The following is a 22,341-nucleotide window of genomic DNA, read 5'->3' as shown; positions in this document are numbered from 1 at the left end:
CATATTACTGGACAAGTCACTTGTTGGAGACTTTAAGTTACTTTAATACATGGCAGTACTACATTGGTTACATCAGTATTGACTGGGAATCCAGTGACCGAACCCCCAAGACCACCAAAACCAGTTTCATCATGTGAGGTCAAGCCTTTCATATGATTTGAGTTATGCATGGAAACGGCTGGTATCCCACCATGGTCTGCTCACAGATATCAGGAAAGCATAACGTACTTCTCAGCAATCTCTAACAAGTACAAGTTGGAGAACCCCGTGGGGTCCTTGGTCTGGTGCGTCTCCATGACAACCATCCTGCACGGAGATTATGATATATGATTTAGAAATACGGTGAGCACTGCAGAAATGGCATCTGTTTGGAATCAGATGCAAAAAATTAAATATCAGACCTGTCAGATTGTATCAGCCGGAAGAGTTTCTTGGGGTCAGTGGTCTCTTCTAACACATTGGCGACACCTCTTTTCTTCCTCAGCCAACCGTGACGCCACACTGCGAACAATGTGTCCTCCAAATACACTGCAGAAAAATAATAATAATAATAAAAATAATAAAAATTAAAAAAATTTAAAAAGATAAAATCTTGCTCTCAGATACACACAAACATAAACTGACCAAAAACCCATATTGTCAGAGCCTGGATAGCTCAGTCGGTAGAGCATCAGACTTTTAATCTGAGGGTCCAGGGTTCAAGTCCCTGTTCAGGCGCTATCATTTACACAGAATAAGCAACAAATTGGTCTCTTAAGATAATTTAAAAGTGCTGTGTTGCTTAAGACATAAACCTTGAATTTCAGTGGTTGCTTAACCAGCTTTTTGACAAAAAGTTATTTAGGTTATTTCTCACAATTTGATGATAAATCCAAAAAAAAGGAAAAAGTATCAGCACTAATAATAGGTCCTCTATTTTTTTAAATTCCCATCTTTTTAATTTTTATTTATATTGTTCTGCTATTACTATACTATGATATTATTTAAATTCCAAAACCTTTGGAAGATAAAGGTGACTCACCTACAGACTCCACATTATGTGAGAAGGGGGTCTCGTGAGGGTGGCCGCTCTTTAGCGCCCCCTCCAAGCTGACGATGTGTACTGTGCCTGCAGTGTGAAAGATGAATGACACATAAATGATTAAGTAAAGTATTAAGACAATATGAAGATTACATGAACATACCTTCCAATAAGACCAGCAGCGAGTTACTGTCCAACTGTTTGACTTGTATGACATCTGAGTCACGTTGATCTGTGACAATACACACGCAGTGCCGCTTTTCATCATTGCTATGTCAGTTAATTGCTAAGACTTAGATTACTATAATTATAATTACAGTAGTAGTTGCAGGAGTGTGTGTGATGCTCACCCGTGTCATTGCGTGTGAAACAAGAGTTGGAGTTGAGGTTGATGTACTCCAAAGCGACGGGCAGCGCGTGATCGGAGCCCCGGGAGACCCCGATACAAACCAGCGGGTACTCCTGCTGGGGGTCCAGCACGGTCTCAAACACTCGCAGTGTGTTGGGGAGGGGAAAGTCGAAATGCTACATTGATGGAATGACAAAATACTGGTTTGTGATGTGCTTTTTAAAGAAAAAAAAAACATCTCTCTTTGTTGCAGCTCTGCCTACCCTGATCAGCAAAAACTTGTTCATTGGCTCGTACCACTGCAGCAGCACCACACTGGACTCCAGAGCGCAGCACAGGAAGTTGTCCGCTGACAAAAAGGAATACATGCTTCAAAAATAAATAGTACCATCCGCAAAAGGAAGAATGTTGAGTAAGGAGAGGAGGAGACAAGGAGATACAGTTAGGAAGGATTGAAAAGGAGGCTTGGGAGTGAAAAAAAAGATAACTGGAGGAGGAAAAAAACCACACAGTATTTGTAGTAATTGACGTATTTGTGAATACCGACTGAGCACGTCCTGCATCCTTTGGTGTCAGGAATTTTACACGTCACTGCACATTTCCTGAAGATGCATTTTCTTGGGTGAGTTAAGGAGGTACAAAACATGTGATGAAGATGTGGCAGGATCAGGCGTTACCGTGGTAATAGCAGATGAGTGGGCAGCGCCACCATCCTTTGGTCCTTGCGAGCTTGCTCGTGAAGCTCCTTCAGCGAATGGGAGTGAAGCTGTGAGGATTTACCTAAAAGAAGAAAAAGAAAATCTACAAGATCTTCTCAAAAGAGAGCTTTTATATAGTACTTCTTGATATGTTCCTCCAAGTCCTAGAGAAGAAGATGAAGACGTACCCGATATGGACATGAGTACGTTGTGACAGCTGTAGACCCAAGTGCACTTGCCAGGATACAACTGAATAAGAGCAGAACAGAGGGGCGAGTCAGGATTTCTTTAGACCTTGGAAATTAAAAAAAAAAAAAATCATTGCATGCCAACAAAGTAAACTTACTAGCTCCATGGTGGCCTCTGAGCTGTTAAGGTTAAGTGTGTAGATGCCTTCCTCTGCACCGACAATCAGGTGTTGATCTGAGGGGGGGGTCAGAAATGGCACGCTGGGTCGCACACTGAAAACAACTTTAAAAAGTGGTGCATTCCCTATTTAGTTGGTACCTTTGGTTTCTGGGTGTTCCCAAGTGGTGGAGCACTTTACTTTGAGAGGACAGCCGTGGAAAATCTTCTTAAAGTAGATCTGAACCAGGAAGGAGGACATTTGGCTGTACGATCTCAAATAGTTTGCAAGCTCAGAGCCTGGATAACTCGGTCAGTATATAACGACAGACTCAACCGAGTCCGTTAAAGTCCATCCACAAGGGTCCTCACCCAAGTTAGTCAATGGTGTCACGAAATAAAATCAATATTGTCCGTTAATAAAGTCACAAAAATCTTTTAATAGTCACTTAACTCCATCAATAGTCATTCAATTCTGGCGTCCGTCCATCAATAAACCTCAACCTTTCAATGAACTCTTTGGGAGCTTCTCTCCAGAGCCTGGGTGGCTCAGATGGTAGAGCATCAGACTTTTAATCTGAGGGTCCAGGGTTCAAGCCCCTGTTCAGGCTTCAAGTCAGTAAAAGAAAGTATATACCAACTGTTTAATGTTTTTAACATTAATCAAGTACAAGATGATGAAAATATCTTTAAAGACACAGTCAAACAAAAGTTTTGCAAATTTGACACACCACTGAGAAGAGTATTGTTAACTGACCTCCCAAAGGTCAACTAATAAAGTAAATTGATTGTCACTGCAGTAAACCTATCAATAACATTCATTAGAACTCACAAAAGGTTTCCTGAGAGGATTCACACACTTGGCAGGGTCCTGAGAAAAAAAAAAAAAAACCACACACACACGAGATGTGTCATGTAATAATAAAAGCAAGAAGACTTCTGTATTTCGACTCATACCTTTGTTGAGGGCGGCTGGTGTCTGCGTCTGCTTTTTGGAGGCAGCTCGGGAGGTAAGGGCGCCACCTGTTGGTCTAACAACTGGAAGGACAAGGGGTCTGCACACACATGCACACACACACAGTCCATCAATCAAGTCACTAAACTCCTACGATCCCTCAATAAACTCCATCAACTGTCACAAAAGTCTTCTAGATGAAGTTACTCAAATCGATCACTGAAGTCCCTGAATAAAATCCCCAAAAGTCTATCCGTGAATAAATTGAGTAGATTAAAATGCATGTGTGTGTGTGAATGTGTGTCTGACCCGAGTGTCTCAAATGGCGTGGAGCCGCTTTGACAGGCGTCCCACTGGATGTCCTGACGAGGGGCAAGGGGACGCACAGAGAGGACGCTTTGACATCGTCTTCTACCCAAATGATTTCCTCAGAGCTGGAACGCACTTTGGGCTACACACACATATACATTGATGACTTTAATTTCTGTCATAAAGGTTTGGAGAAGTCCTGGACTTGTTTTTTTTACCCTAGGGGGAAGTGGAGGTGGCATCTGGTCCATTGGCATTGTGACACTGCGGGGAAACAGAGAGAGTAGCTCGAGAGTGTGTGAATGTGTGTGAGATTGTGTGTGAGCTGCTTACGCATCCACATCATCATAGTCGTCGTCTGAAGAATCAGATCTCTTGCCCCTGATGCCAAAAAATGAGCACACGTTTAAATACACATCCAATACAACGATGTGTGTGTGTGCATACCTTGTGGGTTGTGTGCCGGTGCTTTTTGAGCTTTCTGAGCGCATCAGCTGCACAGAACACATTAGAAACACGTCGAGATTGTATGATTAAGTGTGAATGATTGCATGTGGATATTTTGTATGGATGGATGGTTGTGTTTTTAAAGGCTCACAGTTATATGTGCTGATTCTTTCTTCACGGGGGTTTGAGAGTAGATCTGCTCCACTGCAACATTATTAAGGAGATTTATTTGATTAAATCATTCAGTCTTACTTACTATAAATACATTTTGTGAAAATAGCAAGTCAGCAATATGTTTTTTGTCCTTTGGACTGGACAACTAACGAAAACTTTCAAGGGCCTGGATAGCTCAGTCGGTAGAGCATCAGACTTTTAATCTGAGGGTCCAGGGTTCAAGTCCCTGTTCAGGCGTTTATTTATTAGAACACCTAAATAAATATTTCCGGCGGAAGATTTACTGGAAATGTTGAGAAAAGGGCTAGAACGTAAAACATTCTAAAAAAAAAAAGAAGTTACTAATGTAACGAAAAAGTTCCTATACAATGTTATATTTAGTTTAGTAAAATCAGTCACTGATGCCCACAAATACACTCAATGATGTTTCTAGTCCTTTAGTAAAGTCACATTAGTCTATTAAGTCACATAAACAAATAAAAGTCAAGTAGTATAATTTCCACCTAGGCACTGTACATGATTATTGTCCATTGATAAAGTTACAAAAGTCTGACAAGAAAGTTACTTAGTTTCTGAAGAACTTATGAAGTTGCTGGTTACTTCATATGATTGTGTGTTGTCTTACACTTTGTGTGTGAGTGTTTCCTCTCGGCCCAGTTGTGTTTGTTGATGGACTGGATTCTGTTCAAAGATCCCACTGCACTCACCTTTAATCCAAATGGAGATTTTAAATCAAGTCAAATTGATGTCATAATGTGCTGTGAGTAAGTCAGACCTCCATGTCATCATCATCTGTTGCTGGGTAGAATTTGAGATTCTCTGGGTGTCGACACTTCTCCAGCAGGTCCAACGTTAGTGCTCGGCTCAGACTTTGTTGGGTCAGGAACATGTGCTGAGACACGAGAGCAGATACAAATAAAGTTTAAAACTATTGTTAGCTTTTTAGTGTTTCAAATTTGAGCTCAAAATTGAGCTTCAAGCTTGGTCGGGGTTTCAAACAAGGGTGATGTGTAGACAATCGGGCTAGCAAGCAATGGTTTCAAGCCGGGGTTAAAAGTGAAGGTTGGGGTTTCAAACTCGGGTATTAAATGCAAGGTTTCAAGGTACACTTGATGATCATATGACTGACTGTAAGCATCTTGGAGGCACTTGGTCTTTTCTTGGGGTTCTTCACCAGCATGGCCTTCACAAAGTTGTAGAACATGGATGACCTGCATACAGTAAGTATGCCACCTTATATCAGGTCCATAAGTGATGTAACTGAAGGTCACAAGGTGTCTATAAATAATGTCACTCACTAAAGTCACTAAAGTCCATCAATAAAATTACTCAAATCCATCACTAAAGACGTAAAATTCCCAAAGTAAATAAGTTGCATTAAAAAAAAAACAGAAATTCTATCATTTCAATGAACGCTACCATTTTGCTTTGTCCTTCAGTTTGGGAGGTTGATAGCCACTCTTAGACATGAGGAACAGGACACTTAGGGAAGAAAAAGAAAACAGAATTAAATTTTGATGATGATGATGATGATGATGATGATGATGATGATGATGATGATTTACCGTAGCGGGTGGAGTTCGAACATGGGAGGCTGCAGCTCCGCCAGCTCAATGGCAGTGATGCCCACCGACCAGATGTCACACAGCTCATTGTAACCGCCTTTAATTTCCACTGCTGCCACCTCTGGCGCCATCCTGAGGGGAGGAGGGTAACTGGTCAGTCAACCTTTTGAGGTCAAGCATTTATTTGCAAGCTCACCAGTACGGTGTCCCAATGAAGGACATCCGGCGAGCCAGTGTGGCCGTAATTTGGGCGGAGATTCCAAAGTCAGCTACAGAACAGAGAAGACAAAATTATGAACGCAGATGTGCCTAGTTGATGAGTTGTCATCTTCTTCACGTTCCACCTACCCAACTTCACCTCACCGTGGTCGGTGAGGAGGATGTTGGCACCCTGGAGACAACACAGAAGAAGAAAATAACTCACATACAGTACAGATACAGTATAAATATGAATATACTACAAAAGCCCGAACAAAACAGAATGGGGCTTAGGATACAACCCAGAGGTACTCCACAGGCAAATAATCTTTTATCACTTTTTTTCTGTACTATACCATGTTTACATCATATTTAATGAGTTCACCTTGATATCTCTGTGCATTTTTTTCTGTGCATGAAGGTAGTCCAAACCCTAAACAGACACACAAAAAAACAGGCACACCCCACACAGAATGTTTGACATTTTTTCATTAGTATCATGTTTGGTATGATGATAATTATAAAAAAATGATTTTTGTGGCCAGCGCAAGTTTAATGTGAGGAGTTTCCTGAATTATGGAATAAGAGGTGCGCACAATCTTTGACAGGGATTATCAACTGGTGGTCCGCGGCCCTCTAGTGGTCCATGGCTGTATTGCAGGCGGTCCATGAAATTGGAAATGGAATATAATTGTAACATTTTAAAAAATATAATGGATTTATTAATTAGACTTGATTTATTTTCCAGCTAATTTTATGAATCATTAAATATCCAAATTATGTCAAATGTAACTGAGCTTCCCAAAATAGACATACAGATGCAAATAAACAGCCTGTATAGGTCTATCCTCCTTCGGTGGAAAATAAAATAATATTCCGGCAAATCAGTAGTCCCTGAGTTGCTTCTTGGTTAAAAATGGTGGTTCCTTGGACAAACCCATGTCTATGACATGCCGGAATATGTTAATAAGAAACTGTAAGATCTCTACTTGTGGGTGATGCAAAGTTTCCAGGGTGATCACGAATTGTCATGTGCACCGGGGGCGTGAAAAACAAAACTGCCTTGGTCTGCCGAAACATCTAGTATGGCGCAGTATGGTCTGCTAAATTCCCAAACACAGTAAATTAGACTTGCCCTGCCACAAAAATGAGCCCATGGTGTGACTACCTGAAGCATCTCCCGGCAGATGTACGCAATCTGTGCTTCTGACAGAGACCCAGTTACTGTGAGATACAAATAAATCAAAAAATGATCTCTGCTTATCAATTACTGTGTCTTAATCATAGACAATAATTGTGATTATTGTTTACCAGTGTAGATGTCCAGCAGGGAGCCTCCTCCGCAGAACTCCATGCAGATCCACAGTTTGTTGGCCCTGCATGTCAATCAATCAACTAATCAATCAGACAAAAACAAATGTTTGACGCAAATGGTCGCCACGCAGTCTAACCGTAAGTAGCTGCCATAATAAGCCACAATGTTGGCGTGTTTGCAGCTCCTCACGATGAGTATTTCTTGCTGGATGGTGGAAAAGTCATCCTCTGGGGAAGAACAAATAAATGTTTGTAACAAGCTCAGTCACGACAAAGTAAAAAAGAAATAACCTACTTACCTGGTTCGGTTTTAATAATCTTAATGGCTGTCAGATCGCCCCTCAGCTTATTACGTGCCTGCACACATAAAATAAACACTCATTAGATTGGTCAGGCGAAGTTTGTTTGTATCATTAAAATTAAATATTGATCATGGGCAAGTTAATTCCATTTGACTCAGTGGGTTCTTAGCTGGCCATTTGTGTCCAACTTGCTCCCCCATTTTCTAAAAATATTTATTATTATTATTATTATTATTATTATACATTATATGCCAATACCAGTTCCAGGGTTACACAGAGGAGCTTTTCTATTAGATTATCCAATCAAACCGTTTCTTGAGTTAGGGGAATGAAGAAATAAGCATTTAATGAAACAAACGAGGTGGAAAAAAAATCTTCCCATTACAGATGTCGCTACATGGGCAAAAAATGGCCACGAATAAGATAAAAGTGCAGTCAAATTTAACCAGGGCTGATTGTAAATAAAAAAGCACAGAAAGTGGATAAAAAACCGGTTTGTGTCTTTGTTGCCTTCAGGCCAGTTGTGTATATTCTTTGTAGATAGAAGAAAAGTTACTTTTTGATTATGCTTTGACTCAAGTGCAGTTGCATGCTTTCAGTTCTCGCTAAACCACTTCCTCCTGACCTGTTAGGCCGCGCCAAAGCACCAAAAGCGCGATAACAAATGTTACTTATCGAGAAACAAAATACAACACTGGAAAATTGCAAACAGTAATACATTCATTTAACACAGAAAATGTTCATTTGGCTATAATTACAGATTCATTGTTTCAGTTGCTTCAATCTTCCATTCCATCTATGATAGCTAATTTAGCAAAAATAATAATAATAAATTATTTAAAAGATTATCAACTGACCTTGTAAACTTCCCCGTAGGTTCCCCATCCAACCCTCAGTAGAATCTCATAGTCGTCCTGAGGGTTCCTGGTGGAGAAATCCTCTCCGTGTTGAAGATCCATCAATCGATTGACTTAATTCTCACACATGCACACACGCACATACACACAGGGATACAAATAACACACAAGGATACAAATAACACACACACACTTAATGTAAGCGCTGATGAACAGCCTCTAAGTCACTTTTTCTTTATCTCTAACTTGTCGTCGGGCAGCTGCAGAGGCCCGTGCACACTGCACACGGAGACGCGCACCTTCCTGTTTCTCACTCACTTGCTCGTCTTACCCTATCAGCACTCCAGTATCTTCACTGATTATCTGCTCATTTGCAGAATCAATGCAAATTTACTTCTAAGTGTATTGGTGCATATGTCAAAAAAACACCAGCTGTGCTCAAGAAAATTAAATCGAAATGTACTTGGGTTGAGTTTGCATTGAGGTCCGCTGAATATGTGTTGATGAAACTGTCAACTCGACTGTTTCATCGCAGAACACGTCACACGAAACCACATTACACATACGCACGTAAACATTCCAAGGGCGGCCCTACCACTAGGCACCAGTTGGGGAGGGCGCCGCAACCACCCCTCAAAAAAAGTATATATACTTTTTATTATTATTATTATTATTATTATTATTATTATTATTATTATTATTATTATTATTATTATTATTATTATTATTATTATTATTTTTAATTATTTTTCCGGTGGTTGCAACCACCCAAAAATATTTTTTTGTGGTCGCAGCCACCACCCCCCAATTTTTATTTTTTTTTGTGGTCGCACAAATTGAATTTAAAGGTACAGGAAAAACAATGCACTCACTTGGGCTAAGCGTGACATTTATGTGTCTATAAGTCATTTGCCCATTTTTGATCATTTGACCAAGAAAACCCCAAAAAAGCTATTAAGAGAATGTTGCCGTCTCGTTGTGTGTTTGCTGCCCTCCAGTGGACATTAGTATGAGGCAGAGCGCAACAGAAATTAAAAGGGACCGAAGTAATTTCTAAATTTGGAAAAAATTGACAATATCTTTGTGTACGCTGATTACGTTTTAATCACGTTTTACGTTACGCACGTACTTTACGTTTTAATTTAGTCAATCGCTAGATGTTTATTTCCGTTCCGGTCGCGTGTCACTTCCTGTCTGTCACTCTTTTCTGTCCGACTCCCTTTTCGCTCCACCGGTGCCTATTTTCGCTCCACGTGAGGGGATTTCATTTGTGCGCAACCCCTCTGCTTTGCACCGTTTTCGGACAAAAATGTCGTCGACTTTCGAGCAAATGAAGGCAAACGTGGCCAAACTCTTGCGAGGAATTGATCGGTACGAAGGTTTAGCTCGGGCTACATTTTTCGGTGCTACATGCTAATGAGAAAGCTAGCTACATTTTGCAACTTGCTGGTTTCTAAAATCACACAAATGTCTCACATTGAAGTTACAATTGAAATATATGTTACTGTTCTAGAAACGTTTTCTTGCACTTTATGAGGGTGTTATTGACATTATCGTGAAATCGATGTTGTTTAAGTTGGACTGCCTTTATTTACATACATTATACATAGTTATTTTTTTTGTCCTACTTACTGTCCATGAATGGAATTAAACATACATTTAAATATGACTGTTAACGTCTTTAAGATTACATAAAATACGAGTGAGTTGTATTATAAATAGAATTTCCTATAAATTCCATGATGTGAATTTTAGCTAGAAGTATGTTAGTGATATTTTCATGAGCACCCTCGTACTTGGAATAGTTTTGTACGATAATAATATTTGTTAATCAGTACAAAATGAATTTATATTGGCTAAGTTATATTTTTTATTAACTTTATAATTATTTGTGTAAAAAATAGTGTTAATTAAATGATAAGCTCTTATGGCATTTTCATTTCACATTAGTGGTGTGTAATTAGTTTTACTGTCCCACCAAACATCAGGTACAACCCAGAAAACTTGGCCACGTTGGAGCGTTATGTGGAGACACAAGCCCGGGAAAACGCATACGACCTGGAGGCTAACCTGGCCGTTCTCAAGCTGTGAGTTCCGAAATCCTGACATGTCATCTTTGTATCATTGACACTAATGTGATGCGGTATCCGCCAGGTATCAGTTCAACCCAGCCTATTTCCAGACCAACGTGACTTCCCAGATCCTGCTCAAGGCGCTTACCAACTTGCCTCACACGGACTTCACACTCTGCAAGTGCATGATCGACCAGACACACGTATCCTCTCGGTGCTACTGACAATTTCGATTGAATAATGAACTTGTTTTTTGGAGCTGTAACCAAATATAGCAATTGAAAAAAAATTATATTCCTAATATCGTGTCCTTGTTATAAGAATCTAGTAGGCTTTTCTGCAAAATTTGGGTTGGGGGGGTCCATTTCCTTGACTACAGTGCCGCAAAAAGAGGAGCGCCCGATCAGGCAGATCCTCGACATGGGAAACCTGCTGGAGACCTGTCACTTCCAGAGCTTCTGGGTAGCTCACATATGCACGGGCGCATGGTGGATTTTTTTTGTTTGTTTTTATTAAAGCTCCTTTGTGTTCTTCACAGAAAACTCTGGAGGTGAATCGGGAGCTCATCGATGGAATCACAGGCTTCGAAGACTCTGTCCGCAAGTGTGAGTTAGATCGCTGTAATCAATGCAAAGTGCAAATACATTTGAACAAAATTAATTATTTTATAAAAAGTGACATGAATTTTATTTTAAATATCAGAATAAAGCTCTTAATGACAACAAAATGCAACATTGCATGTAAAAAAGTTATAATTGCACAACAATAAAGCCTTAATATATGAGAAAAGAAAAAGGAGAAAATAAATTTTATATTCAAGTTATTGTATGAAATTTACAGTGAATGACATCAAAATATAGCACAGATTATATCGAAAAAGTGATGCTTTGGGTGCAAATGAGATATGTTTGTTGTGCAGTTATCTGCCATGTGGTGGGCATCACCTATCAGACGATAGAGCGCTGCCTACTGGCCGAAATGCTGGGAGACCCCCCTCTGGGTAAGTTGTAGAACTACAGTGAGTGGTACTTTGACGTAAGAGTGCACTTTGGTATTGATGCACGTGATTATGTCACACTGCAGACACGCAGGTGAAGGTGTGGATGAACAAGTACAACTGGACAGAGACGGAGGATGGACAGATCTTCATTTTCAACCAGGAGGAGAGCGTCAAGCCCAAGAACATTGTGGAGAAGATTGACTTTGAAAGTCAGTACAACATGAGGCTCTTTTGTTCACAAATTATGCTCTTTGTTGTTTTTTTTTATCATTTTTATGTTTTCCACAGGCGTGTCAAGCATCATGGCCACCTCACAGTGACACACACCACACAGTAAAGCCTGGCAATTACACACTTTTACACAAAATAAAAATAAATTATAATTCCAGTCTTATTTGTCCTATTCTCATTTTAATTATGTCATCTTGTCACAAATAAATACACACAAACAGACTTTGGTAGTTGTTCCGGCTATGATATAAAAGTTAATTATTAACCCAGATGAAGAACATGACGAAGAATGACAATGAAGGACTACGAAAGCATTTTCACGCTATATGTGAGACACGTTTCATTATTTCATTGTAATTTAGTCAATTTAAATGCCAAAATTGTGAAATGTTGCTATTGCAAGATAGTCAAGTAAAGCTGTCATTTTACATGATTAAATTACATGGTCTGAGATTAAAATAATACTGAATTCTACAAAAACTGCAGGCATGTGAGATTAAAATCTTAACTATATGAGAATAGCGTCAGAAGAAAAAAAAGATAAAACCCGTGACGTCATCCGCCCACGCTCAGGTGAAGCCGTACCTGCTTTGAAGGCGTGTTGTTTCTTGCACGACACACTAAATAAATCCCAAGTGCAACTGCACGACTCTTTCCCTCCTCTCGTCCCCGATCCCCTACGAGGAGATGGAGAAGTCGCCAAGTTTGTCGTCCGAGTCCGAAGGCTCACTGCCTCCCCCGGTACCGGACGACGACGACGCCAGCTCGGGGTGCTCCGACGAGCTGCTGGGATCTCAGTCGCGCCGTTGGTTAGCTGAGCTGATGGCGGCGGACGAGCCGGCAAACGACCCAGTCAACGGAGAGAGGATGGCGGTGGGTCGCGACGGGCTCTTCGTCGACTTCAATTTCCCTCTTGGAGAACTCGAGATGAAGTCCGGCGTCGAGTGGAAGCGGCCCAAGGTCAACCATAACACACAATCGCGTTATTACGCGTGACTCGGTGTCTATATTACTAATTAATAGTTGCATTTATTTAAAAATACATATAATAAAAATAACAAGTTATCAGCTCGGCTTGGCGTTTTTGAGTGTAAATTTACATATTATTTATGAACATATGATTTATGATCACATGACATTCAGGACAACGTTGTTCCTCTCTGTGGGGCAATTAAGTAAAAAATGCAATAACTTTAAGTAGCTCATGGTACTCTATGCTACCAGAAAGACTTGTATAGCAAGAACATAACAAACACACCTGGGACAGGTGAGACTTAGTTGTAAGCCAGCACGTGTGTTTTTTAATAATTAAATACATATTTTGCTCTTTGCTAGGATCTGTGCTTGTCGCCTCAGTTCATCGTCGATGGGGCGTCACGCCTGGATGTCCGCCAAGGGAAGTTAAGTGAGTGGAAGTTTTTTGTGGGTCTACTCATAATAAGCAATTGTTCCAAATTTGTGAAGTTAATTTGGCTTTGAGGGTGAAAATATTCCTAAATGTCTCTTTGAAACCAAAAATGCATCTTCATATGTCTTTTCAGCCATGACTCCTTGAGACTTTTTGGTGGTTCTTCTCGTAATAGCCATGCATTCCAAAGTTCATGTCGCTAACTGTAACTGGCTTCGGGGGCTAAATTTTCAAAATGGTGTGAAAGTGTCTGTTGAGCCACGTCTGCAGTATCTGAACTGCACATATGTGATTTTTAACTTCTTGATGCTCCTCTTCAACTTCTCACACCTCCTTAAGGTGACTGCTGGTTGCTCTCTGCCATCGCTTCTCTTGCCGTGCACCAACCTCTGCTCCGCAAGGTGGTTCCTCCCGGACAATCCTTTCAGGACGGATACAATGGCAGCTTCGTCTTCAGGGTAAACACATCAGTGTTGTTCTTGGTGTTCACTTTGGAATTATTTGGTTAGCAAAACCTCACAAGAACATTCTCAGGTTTCATCAGGACACATTTTGTTCCCCGGGGGAGCAATCACTAACCACAGGCATAACCTGTTTCAATGTGCACTCCACATGAAATTATAAATGCAACAACAATTGTAAATTGTAAACAGATTTAAAAAAAAACAAAGAATATTGATCTAAATCTGTTTTTAAAATCCGGAAAAACGTTTTAATCTAGAAAAAAACTTTGTAAGATATTTTTTTTCTAATTACTAAATTAATAAACTAATAATCTATCTTTTACAAAGCTCAATTATTGACTAATGGAACTTTATTCAAATTATATTTTTAAAAAATGTGCTTCTAGATCAGATGTTTAAGTTTCATTGACCAAATCAGTGATATAATGTCTCTCTTGGCCTTCCATAGTTTTGGCAGTACGGCCAGTGGGAGGAGGTCCGAATCGACGACCTGCTGCCGACGTACGGCAACAATCTGCTCTATCTCAGCTCGCCGGAAAAACGAGAGTTCTGGAGCTCCCTGCTTGAGAAGGCCTACGCCAAGTGAGGACCCCTGTCTTTCTGTCTCCAAATATATGTCAATCTCGCATTGTCCATTTGCGTGATTAAAAATTTGTGGAAGTGTACAACATAAGACTTTTAACTGAAAGGTGGAGTTCTTTGGTTTGAGACAGCCGTCTTGGATGAATTTCAGGGTTTATAATTTGACAAAAAAAAAAAAAAGGTTGCGCAAGAACCCTTTCATGGTTAATGATTATACATAACAGTTGACAGTTAGTGTTGTGTGTGGTAATCCAGGCTAAAAGGAGGATACCGCGCCCTGGACATGGGCTTCCCTCATGAGGCCATGGTCGACATGACGGGCGGCGTGGCCGAGGTTCTTAGCGTGGGCTTGCTTCCCAGAGAGCTTCCAACCTTCCTGGCTGAGCTGTTGGCCAAGGGAGCACTCATCAACTGTGCCAACACACAGGTAATGACGCCCTAAACCTATTGAGCAACATCCTAATTTTAATCTCACCGCTTTTTCTCCAACATTTGTTTTATTTAACATGACTCATGACTTCTTTTTTTTAATGAATGCTTTGTACGGTTTTGTTTCTCCTGCAGGGTCCTGTGGAGTACAGGAATGATATGGGAATCATGTTCAGACATGCTTACTCGCTAACTGCTGTGGAGAAGGTAAATTGATGCTTGTAACTTCATGCCTGTTAATATTAATCATCTACAAATGTCTGGAATTTACGTTAGAATCATTAGCTGCTCAAAATAGGAGAACAATTTCAAAAGTATTGAATTGTTTTTATATGATTAAGTAGTTTTAAAGTTGGAACAACTGTTTGCTTATCGCACATTTAAACACCAAGGTGCAGACCACTTATGGACCCGTGGACCTGGTGCGTATCCTCAACCCGTGGGGCAACACGGAGTGGCTGGGCCCATGGAGTGACCGAAATGGGTTTGGATCATTACAATGACTTTTGTTACTATTTATAGTGCTATGTAATACAGATAAGAACCAATGAAAAAAAGAAACATGTATCATGAATTTTCATCTTGATTGATTTAGGAAGAAGTCAATTTTTTTTCTGCATAAACTGCTTTTGCAGGCCCGAGTGGAACACTGTGAGCCCTGAGGAGCAAAAGCGACTGCACCGAATCCAGCGGGAGGATGGAGAGTTCTGGTGAGCTAAAATAAATAAATAAATAAATAAATAAAATAATGTTATTATTATAAATCATTAACTGTCATGGTATGATATCAGGTTTCGAAGTCCAGAAGTGATGATAAAGAGAAAAGGAAAGATGGATGGAGAGGAGAAAGAAAATGTATAAAATACAAAGGAAGAATCAAATCAAAAGTGATGTAAGAGTAAGAGGCTGAGAAATGAAGGGATGAAGAAGAAGCAAATAATGTAAAGACTAGGTATAAAGGAAGGAATTGAAAGAAAGGAATGTGGAATTTCAGGACACAGCAGAAAAACATAAGGTGTATGCTGGTATCAATCTGCGATGTTAGCAAACAAAGATAAATGGGCCGTTCTTGTGCAGGATGTCGGTGTCTGATTTCCGGCAGAACTTTGAGACTATGGAAGTGTGTCACCTAGCTGACCTGCAGAACGATGACGGCGTGCAGCCGTGGTCGTGCGCAATGCACCATGGGAGTTGGGTGCCACGTGTTTCTGCTGGGGGCTCTCCCAAAGGGGGTAAATACACACAAAGACAAGATAAAATAAAAACTTTTGGCCACTTCTTGCTATGAAGAATTTGTATGACATGACCTAAATGTCATTTCTTATTTTACTTATATTGGTTAAAATCATTTCAAATATACACCACACAACACAAAAAAAAGATTTCAAAATAAAGTAACTTTTGTTGGCTCAAATAATTTAGACAGATAACTTTCCCAACAGTGCCATCTAGTGGGATGTCAAGGTAGAGCTTCAGTTGTTTTTTTTCTTTATCAATTTTGAATACATTCCCTTTCGTGTTTTTCAGGTTGGTTCTGGCAGAATCCACAATTTGGCCTGGTTCTTTCAAACGGGAAACAAGGATCCACTGAACCTACCATGCGCTGCGCCTTTATTTTGGCCCTCATGCAGAAATATCAACGACGCAGAGGCATTGACCTGTCCATTGCTCTTCACATATACCCGGTATATACTCACAAACTCACACTAAATTCAGAAAAAAAAATATATATATAACTGGGCATCTTGAGCTAATTTGTCTTGATAAGGCAATGTGCATTTTGAGTTCCTCACACACATTCATTCTCTCTCACTTACACTGATTTACAGAAACTACTAGAGCCTGACTAGTTCAGTCGGTAGAGCATCAGACATTTAATCTGAGGATCTCGGGTAGAAGTCCCTGAGATCACTGCCTCATACAATTCAATCTAATTTATACTGACTCATTTTATTCTCCAGAGCCTGGGTAGCTCAGTCGGTAGAGCATCAGACTTTTAATCTGAGGGTCCAGGGTTCAAGTCCCTGTTCAGGCGTTGTACCTTCTTCATAAAGCGAAGTGCATGCATTTTTCTAGTGACAGACTCACACACGGATTCTCTTCCATTGATTCACATAGTTTTCCAGAGCCTGGGTAGCTCAGTTGGTAGAGCATCAGACTTTTAATCTGAGGGTCCAGGGTTCAAGTCCCTGTTCAGGCGTCATACTTTCTTCATAAAGCAATGTGCACGCTCCTTCCCTGGTCACGGACTCACACACAAATTTTCTAACATTGACTCACAGACCTTCAGACCCTGGGTATTTTAGTCGGTAGAGCATCAGACTTTTAATCTGAGGGTCCAGGGTTCAAATCCCTGTTCAGGCATTGTACCTTCTTGATGAAGCAATGTTGCCTGCTTCTTTCCTGGTGACAGACTCACACACGGATTCTCTTCCATAGATTCACATAGAGTTGCAGAGCCTGGATAGCTCAGTCGGTAGAGCATCAGACTTTTAATCTGAGGGTCCAGGGTTCAAGTCCCTGTTCAGACATTGTACCTTCTTGATGAAGCAATGTTGCCTGCTTTTTTCCTGGCGACAGACTCACACACGGATTTTCTTCCATTGATTCACATACATTTGCAGAGCCTGTGTAGCTCAGTCGGTAGAGCATCAGACTTTTAATCTGAGGGTCCAGGGTTCAAGTCCCTGTTCAGGCATTATACCTTCTTGATGAAGCAATGGGCATGCTTCTTCCCTGGTCACAGACTCACACATGGATTCTCTGACATTGACTCACGTAGATCTTCAGAGCCTGGGTAGCTCAGTCGGTAGAGCATCAGACTTTTAATCTGAGGGTCCAGGGTTCAAGTCCCTGTTCAGGCGTACCTTCTTGATAAAGCAATGTGTATGCTTCTTTCCGGGTGACAGACTCACACACGGGTTCTCTTCCCTATTCAGGCACTGTATGGTCTTAATAATTGGCGGTCACACGATTATGTTAGACATTAGTTTTGGTCCTTGTGCATGCTTTTTTCCTGGTCACAGACTCACACTCGGATTCTCTGACATCGACTCATATAGTGCTTCTGTGCCTGGGTAGCTCAGTCGATAGAGCATCAGACTTTTAATCTGAGGGTCCAGGGTTCAAGTCCCTGTTCAGGCGTCATACCTTCTTGATAAAGCAATGTGCATGCTTCTTTCCTGGTCACAGACTCCCACAATGGATTCTCTGACATTGACTCGCAAACATCTTCAGAGCCTAGGTAGCTCAGTTGGTAGAGCATCAGATTTTTAATCTGAGGGTCCAGGGTTCAAATCCCTGTTCAGGCATTGTACCTTCTTGATAAAGCAATGTGCATGCTTCTTTCCTGGTCACAGACTCACACAATGGATTCTCTGACATTGACTCACGGAGATCTTCAGAGCCTGGGTAGCTCAGTCGGTAGAGCATCAGATTTTTAATCTGAGGGTCCAGGGTTCAAGTCCCTGTTCAGGCATTGCACCTTCTTGATGAAGCAATGTTGCCTGCTTCTTTCCTGGTGACAGACTCACACACGGATTCTCTTCCATAGATTCACATAGTGTTGCAGAGCCTGGATAGCTCAGTTGGTAGAGCGTCAGACTTTTAATCTGAGGGTCCAGGGTTCAAATCCCTGTTCAGGCATTGTACCTTCTTGATGAAGCATTGTTGCATGCTTCTTTCCTGGTGACAGACTCACACACGGATTTTCTTCCATTGATTCACATACATTTGCAGAGCCTGGGTAGCTCAGTCGGTAGAGCATCAGACTTTTAATCTGAGGGCCCAGGGTTCAAGTCCCTGTTCAGGCGTCGTCCCTTCTTAATGAAGCAATGGACATGCTTCTTTCCTGGTGACAGACTCACACACGGATTCTCTTCCATAGATTCACATAGCGTTGCAGAGCCTGGATAGCTCAGTCGGTAGAGCATCAGACTTTTAATCTGAGGGTCCAGGGTTCAAGTCCCTGTTCAGGCATACCTTCTTGATAAAGCAATGTGTATGCTTCTTTCCTGGTGACAGACTCATGCACGGATTCTCTTCCCTATTAAGGCACTGTATGGTCTTAATAATTGGCGGTCACACGATGTTAGACATTGGTTTCGGTCCTTGTGCATGCTTTTGTCCTGGTCACAGACTCACACTTGGATTCTCTGACATCGACTCATATAGAACTTCTGTGCCTGGGTAGCTCAGTCGATAGAGCATCAGACTTTTAATCTGAGGGTCCAGGGTTCAAGTCCCTGTTCAGGTGTTATACCTTCTTGATAAAGCAATGTGCATGCTTCTTTCCTGGTCACAGACTCACACATGGATTCTCTGACATTGACTCGCAAACAACTTCAGAGCCTGGGTAGCTCAGTCGGTAGAGCATCAGACTTTTAATCTGAGGGTCCAGGGTTCAAGTCCCTGTTCAGGCAATGTACCTTCTTGATAAAGCAAGGTGCATGCTTCTTTCCTGGTCACAGACTCACACATGGATTCTCTGACATTGACTCGCAAACAACTTCAGAGCCTGGGTAGCTCAGTCGGTAGAGCATCAGACTTTTAATCTGAGGGTCCAGGGTTCAAGTCCCTGTTCAGGCATTGTACCTTCTTGATGAAGCAATGTGTATGCTTCTTTACTGGTGACACTCACACACGGATTTTCTTCCCTATTCAGGCACTGTATCGTCTTAATAATTGTCAGTCACATTTTGGTCCTTCCAGGCACCTCACGAGGGCGCCTACCTTTCACCCGAGGATCTGAACAAACTCCGGCCAGCAATCAGCAGCGGGTACTACTCATCGCGGCGAGAGGTGGTTCTTCGGGGCCACCTCCCGCCAGGTCACTATATTATCATCCCGTCCACCGCTGAGCCCAATCAGCAGGGAGCCTTCATGCTACGTGTGCTTACCGAGCAAAGCCACGCCGCCACGTGAGTCATCTTCGCCATCTTTTTCTTTGTACATAAAGATTTTACAGTGAACCCTCCTATTCATTGCTCTTTCGTACTGATAGAATCCAAAGCAATGAAATCAATTAATTCACTCAGTTGTTTAATTTATTGATTTGAATACATTTTCTAGTCACACTAAGTGATGATCTTATTTTATTTATTTTACTCAGTAATTCAGTTGATTTAATTTGAATTGAGTTCTTAGAGCCAATTTTCAGATGGCGCAGCCTGCATGAAATCACTTGACAGTAATATACTTCAGTAAATCCAGCATAAGTGTGTTGTGTGTTTCCAGCCCAACTCATCGCCCAGCAACACCAGACCTCACTTCAATAACAGCGGTAAAGGCTTTGCCCATGTTAGCATTAACGATCAATCCTAATAGAATTATGAAAATACTTTCTATTATTTTCTCCCAACAGCCTCATTATCCCCATCAGGCAGCGCTTCCTTCACCTAAAGCCATAATGCAGCTCTTCAAGAAGCACTGCAACAAGGTTCTAAGGTCTCTAAAGAGTTTGTAAATATTTCCACATTTCATCAATATTTTCCTTTTTTTTTTTTAAACAGAAAGGATTTTGCAAACCACATCACCTCCACAGCTTGCTAATTGAGGCCATCCAGGGAGGAGGTCAGTCTCACATTAATACAGAGATAGCCCAACATTGTATGCTTGATTTTCTAATCCATTTGGTGGTGTGGTTTATAAAATGTATGACATTATGTACTGTTCATTACTAACCGTGTTCAATGTGCATGTGTGTGTTAGGTAAACTTGTGTGTAAAGAGTATGTTGTGTTTAATATAACCTGTAATTGTTGTGTTTAGTGTTGGCAGGCAGTGAGAAGAACTTGGCCTTGGAACACTGCAAGAGCTTAGTGGTCCTCATGGATGTATCCTTAATAAAACCATTTTATTAGATGAGAATTTAGGCTCTGATTTTGGTAGCAGGGATTTTCACTTCATTTTGTAATTATTTCATCTGAGAAATTCCTTGACACTTGTGTTATCCCTCCAGAGTCAAGGGGTTGCTCAGCTAACTTGGTTGGAGTTCCAAGCGCTCTGGGACAAGATTCGAATGTGGACTGTGAGTTAACGTTGGATTTAAAGACTGTGGAGGATTTGGTGTCAAACACAGTCTTTGACCTCTTGCCAGGACATCTTTCTGGTGTACGACAAGAACAAGACACGACGTTTGGAGTACAAGGAAGTGGCCCCTGCTCTGAAGGCTGCAGGTACCAGCTTATCATAACAGCTTGCAGTTTCTTATCTAAACTGCAGATGGCGACATTGTAAACAATTTCATCCCAAGATTAAGTTTTACTAATAGTGCGACATAAAAATTTGGAGTAGAAACCAGGCCTAAAAACATGCATGATGCTGACCAGTTTGGCTTACTAGTTCAAAAACGTGAATAATATCTTTTTTTTTTTGGTGGTGGTGAATAACCTTTAAATCTGCCTTTTCTGTACATTCTGTCCACTTTAGGCATTGTGGTGGATGACCTGGTGATGCAGCTGGTGGGTCTGAGGTACACAGAGCCCGACATGACCATCAGCTACCCTGGCTTCTTGTACCTTGTCATGAAACTGGAGAGCATGATCCGTAAGAACATTGGAACTAGAAGGGACGCTATATGGATACAAGTATTGGGAACCAGTGTTTAATCAATCTATTGATCGATCGTGGTGGGATTTTAAGTGGTCGGATGACATCACAGGAGAGGTTTTCTTCCTGTCATTCTATCCCAATACTTTTGTCTATATAGTGCATTCACATGCCCATTATTTAGTTAAAGCTGCTGATTAAACACTTATAAACTGTCTTGCACTTCTCAATTTTCTTTTTTTTGGGTCTCTCCAACAGATAAATTTCACGCTTACGACATGGTGAGAATGGGCTGCATTTCGTTGAACTACAGACAAGTATGTCCACTCCTCCGAGATTTCTTTAATGTTTGACATTTCAAGCTTTTAAAACTGCTAATTGTGTTGTGTTTCAGTGGCTCCACATGACCATTTACAATTGAGGCTGAAAAGATGCAAGATGTACTCCCAGGGTTTGTTGTGCATGTGTGTGGTCTTTTTCGTATAAATGTACATTGTTGCTACGCTGACAGAAAGATGCATGAAGCACAGTTTTTATTGTTCAGGCCGTGATTGAAATGTGGCTGCTTATTTTTCTATGTGCCTGCTTAGAAAGCTCCTGATTATTTTTGATAAATGAGCCTTTGTTATATTGTGACTGATGTCTGTGTGTGAGTGCGTGGGTGCTGCGCACGTAACTCATGTTAACAGTCAGCAAGAATATTCAGCAGCAAGATGACAACATAATCCATACTGTACTTTGCATACAATTACACAAAGCAAAAATAGTCTGTGGCATTGAATGTGAAATATGTAACGTATTGAATTTAAATGACAGCAAATATTAATTAAAGGACTTTTTCAGAGATGGGTTTGGCTGCAATGCGGCTACAAATGCACATGTTCAAGTAAACAAAACTCCAACAGGGGGCGCCGGATGTTGTCACACTTTTGTAGCTGAAGAAGATTTGTCAGACTTGGAAAAAAGATTTCCGTCTACCAACGTTTTCATTGTTTTAGAACTTGCGGTTCAAAGAGGACACGAATATGCATGCGTAGTGGAAGAGAGTGGTGCGTCGTTGTGTACGCACGCGC

General features: G+C 41.0%; 3 protein-coding genes and 18 non-coding genes across 22 annotated transcripts; 20 read left to right on the top strand and 1 right to left on the bottom strand.

The window, feature by feature from the left end:
* Positions 1 to 20: 20 nt before the first annotated feature.
* map4k1 (mitogen-activated protein kinase kinase kinase kinase 1) lies at positions 21 to 8,989 on the bottom strand. Of its 2 annotated transcripts, XM_088381465.1 has the most exons (31): positions 8,535 to 8,987; positions 7,675 to 7,732; positions 7,513 to 7,603; positions 7,373 to 7,437; positions 7,230 to 7,285; positions 6,447 to 6,494; positions 6,212 to 6,254; positions 6,060 to 6,132; positions 5,864 to 5,995; positions 5,718 to 5,780; positions 5,428 to 5,509; positions 5,074 to 5,190; positions 4,924 to 5,005; positions 4,276 to 4,328; positions 4,125 to 4,171; positions 4,011 to 4,058; positions 3,896 to 3,941; positions 3,678 to 3,819; positions 3,371 to 3,468; positions 3,246 to 3,284; positions 2,576 to 2,654; positions 2,415 to 2,491; positions 2,257 to 2,317; positions 2,048 to 2,150; positions 1,914 to 1,972; positions 1,634 to 1,719; positions 1,372 to 1,546; positions 1,185 to 1,253; positions 1,022 to 1,108; positions 402 to 528; positions 21 to 306 (listed from the first exon to the last, which is right to left on the bottom strand). In XM_088381465.1, exons 1-31 carry the CDS (start codon positions 8,634 to 8,636, stop codon positions 210 to 212), a joined length of 2,505 nt encoding a protein of 834 aa, XP_088237591.1. In that variant the 5' UTR covers positions 8,637 to 8,987; the 3' UTR covers positions 21 to 209. The 2 variants fall into 2 exon arrangements, with proteins under 2 accessions (XP_088237591.1, XP_088237590.1); XM_088381464.1 differs by having other exon boundaries at positions 4,011 to 4,171; positions 8,535 to 8,989.
* Positions 645 to 717, top strand: trnak-uuu (transfer RNA lysine (anticodon UUU)). Its single transcript has one exon. It is a non-coding gene; the product is annotated as a tRNA-Lys (tRNA).
* trnak-uuu (transfer RNA lysine (anticodon UUU)) lies at positions 2,952 to 3,024 on the top strand. Its single transcript has one exon. It is a non-coding gene; the product is annotated as a tRNA-Lys (tRNA).
* trnak-uuu (transfer RNA lysine (anticodon UUU)) lies at positions 4,463 to 4,535 on the top strand. The gene has a single exon. It is a non-coding gene; the product is annotated as a tRNA-Lys (tRNA).
* Positions 8,990 to 9,726: 737 nt separating the features above from the next.
* On the top strand, positions 9,727 to 12,000 carry eif3k (eukaryotic translation initiation factor 3, subunit K). The gene is made up of 8 exons (XM_088380875.1): positions 9,727 to 9,905; positions 10,523 to 10,621; positions 10,689 to 10,809; positions 10,991 to 11,068; positions 11,145 to 11,211; positions 11,526 to 11,606; positions 11,690 to 11,815; positions 11,895 to 12,000. The coding sequence occupies exons 1-8, from the start codon at positions 9,844 to 9,846 to the stop codon at positions 11,924 to 11,926; spliced, it is 666 nt and encodes a 221-aa protein (XP_088237001.1). The 5' UTR covers positions 9,727 to 9,843; the 3' UTR covers positions 11,927 to 12,000.
* Positions 12,001 to 12,455: 455 nt separating this feature from the next.
* LOC148395364 (calpain-9) lies at positions 12,456 to 22,112 on the top strand. Its single transcript, XM_088381724.1, has 20 exons — positions 12,456 to 12,797; positions 13,173 to 13,242; positions 13,585 to 13,703; positions 14,158 to 14,291; positions 14,547 to 14,718; positions 14,856 to 14,927; positions 15,113 to 15,204; positions 15,356 to 15,430; positions 15,798 to 15,952; positions 16,248 to 16,405; positions 19,431 to 19,639; positions 19,956 to 20,001; positions 20,083 to 20,157; positions 20,231 to 20,291; positions 20,489 to 20,553; positions 20,679 to 20,747; positions 20,817 to 20,895; positions 21,149 to 21,265; positions 21,527 to 21,585; positions 21,663 to 22,112. Exons 1-20 carry the CDS (start codon positions 12,525 to 12,527, stop codon positions 21,687 to 21,689), a joined length of 2,127 nt encoding a protein of 708 aa, XP_088237850.1. The 5' UTR covers positions 12,456 to 12,524; the 3' UTR covers positions 21,690 to 22,112.
* trnak-uuu (transfer RNA lysine (anticodon UUU)) lies at positions 16,683 to 16,755 on the top strand. The gene has a single exon. It is a non-coding gene; the product is annotated as a tRNA-Lys (tRNA).
* On the top strand, positions 16,848 to 16,920 carry trnak-uuu (transfer RNA lysine (anticodon UUU)). The gene has a single exon. It is a non-coding gene; the product is annotated as a tRNA-Lys (tRNA).
* On the top strand, positions 17,012 to 17,084 carry trnak-uuu (transfer RNA lysine (anticodon UUU)). The gene has a single exon. It is a non-coding gene; the product is annotated as a tRNA-Lys (tRNA).
* Positions 17,179 to 17,251, top strand: trnak-uuu (transfer RNA lysine (anticodon UUU)). Its single transcript has one exon. It is a non-coding gene; the product is annotated as a tRNA-Lys (tRNA).
* Positions 17,346 to 17,418, top strand: trnak-uuu (transfer RNA lysine (anticodon UUU)). Its single transcript has one exon. It is a non-coding gene; the product is annotated as a tRNA-Lys (tRNA).
* On the top strand, positions 17,512 to 17,584 carry trnak-uuu (transfer RNA lysine (anticodon UUU)). The gene has a single exon. It is a non-coding gene; the product is annotated as a tRNA-Lys (tRNA).
* trnak-uuu (transfer RNA lysine (anticodon UUU)) lies at positions 17,792 to 17,864 on the top strand. Its single transcript has one exon. It is a non-coding gene; the product is annotated as a tRNA-Lys (tRNA).
* Positions 17,959 to 18,031, top strand: trnak-uuu (transfer RNA lysine (anticodon UUU)). The gene has a single exon. It is a non-coding gene; the product is annotated as a tRNA-Lys (tRNA).
* On the top strand, positions 18,126 to 18,198 carry trnak-uuu (transfer RNA lysine (anticodon UUU)). The gene has a single exon. It is a non-coding gene; the product is annotated as a tRNA-Lys (tRNA).
* Positions 18,293 to 18,365, top strand: trnak-uuu (transfer RNA lysine (anticodon UUU)). The gene has a single exon. It is a non-coding gene; the product is annotated as a tRNA-Lys (tRNA).
* Positions 18,460 to 18,532, top strand: trnak-uuu (transfer RNA lysine (anticodon UUU)). The gene has a single exon. It is a non-coding gene; the product is annotated as a tRNA-Lys (tRNA).
* trnak-uuu (transfer RNA lysine (anticodon UUU)) lies at positions 18,626 to 18,698 on the top strand. Its single transcript has one exon. It is a non-coding gene; the product is annotated as a tRNA-Lys (tRNA).
* Positions 18,903 to 18,975, top strand: trnak-uuu (transfer RNA lysine (anticodon UUU)). Its single transcript has one exon. It is a non-coding gene; the product is annotated as a tRNA-Lys (tRNA).
* On the top strand, positions 19,069 to 19,141 carry trnak-uuu (transfer RNA lysine (anticodon UUU)). The gene has a single exon. It is a non-coding gene; the product is annotated as a tRNA-Lys (tRNA).
* Positions 19,235 to 19,307, top strand: trnak-uuu (transfer RNA lysine (anticodon UUU)). Its single transcript has one exon. It is a non-coding gene; the product is annotated as a tRNA-Lys (tRNA).
* Positions 22,113 to 22,341: the final 229 nt, after the last annotated feature.

This window comes from Syngnathus floridae, chromosome 7, assembly GCF_059516105.1.
Source record: "Syngnathus floridae isolate MCC-2025c chromosome 7, RoL_Sflo_1.0, whole genome shotgun sequence".
Classification (NCBI taxonomy): Eukaryota; Metazoa; Chordata; class Actinopteri; order Syngnathiformes; family Syngnathidae; genus Syngnathus; species Syngnathus floridae.
The sequence above is the reverse complement of the archived record's forward strand: the minus strand, read 5'-3'. Positions and strand labels throughout refer to the sequence as shown.

Excerpts from the sequence above, each read along its gene's own strand:
- map4k1 (XM_088381464.1), bottom strand. The coding sequence starts at position 8,636 with ATGGATCTTCAACACGGAGAGGATTTCTCCACCAGGAACCCTCAGGAC. Across the intron at positions 5,510-5,717 it reads CTGAAGGACAAAGCAAAATG|GTCATCCATGTTCTACAACT; the intron begins GTAGCGTTCATT and ends TACTGTATGCAG. Across the intron at positions 1,547-1,633 it reads ACAAGTTTTTGCTGATCAGG|CATTTCGACTTTCCCCTCCC; the intron begins GTAGGCAGAGCT and ends CCATCAATGTAG.
- eif3k (XM_088380875.1), top strand. The coding sequence starts at position 9,844 with ATGTCGTCGACTTTCGAGCAAATGAAGGCAAACGTGGCCAAACTCTTG. Across the intron at positions 9,906-10,522 it reads CTCTTGCGAGGAATTGATCG|GTACAACCCAGAAAACTTGG; the intron begins GTACGAAGGTTT and ends ACCAAACATCAG. Across the intron at positions 11,816-11,894 it reads GGAGAAGATTGACTTTGAAA|GCGTGTCAAGCATCATGGCC; the intron begins GTCAGTACAACA and ends TGTTTTCCACAG.
- LOC148395364 (XM_088381724.1), top strand. The coding sequence starts at position 12,525 with ATGGAGAAGTCGCCAAGTTTGTCGTCCGAGTCCGAAGGCTCACTGCCT. Across the intron at positions 12,798-13,172 it reads TCGAGTGGAAGCGGCCCAAG|GATCTGTGCTTGTCGCCTCA; the intron begins GTCAACCATAAC and ends GCTCTTTGCTAG. Across the intron at positions 21,586-21,662 it reads TTTCGTTGAACTACAGACAA|TGGCTCCACATGACCATTTA; the intron begins GTATGTCCACTC and ends GTTGTGTTTCAG.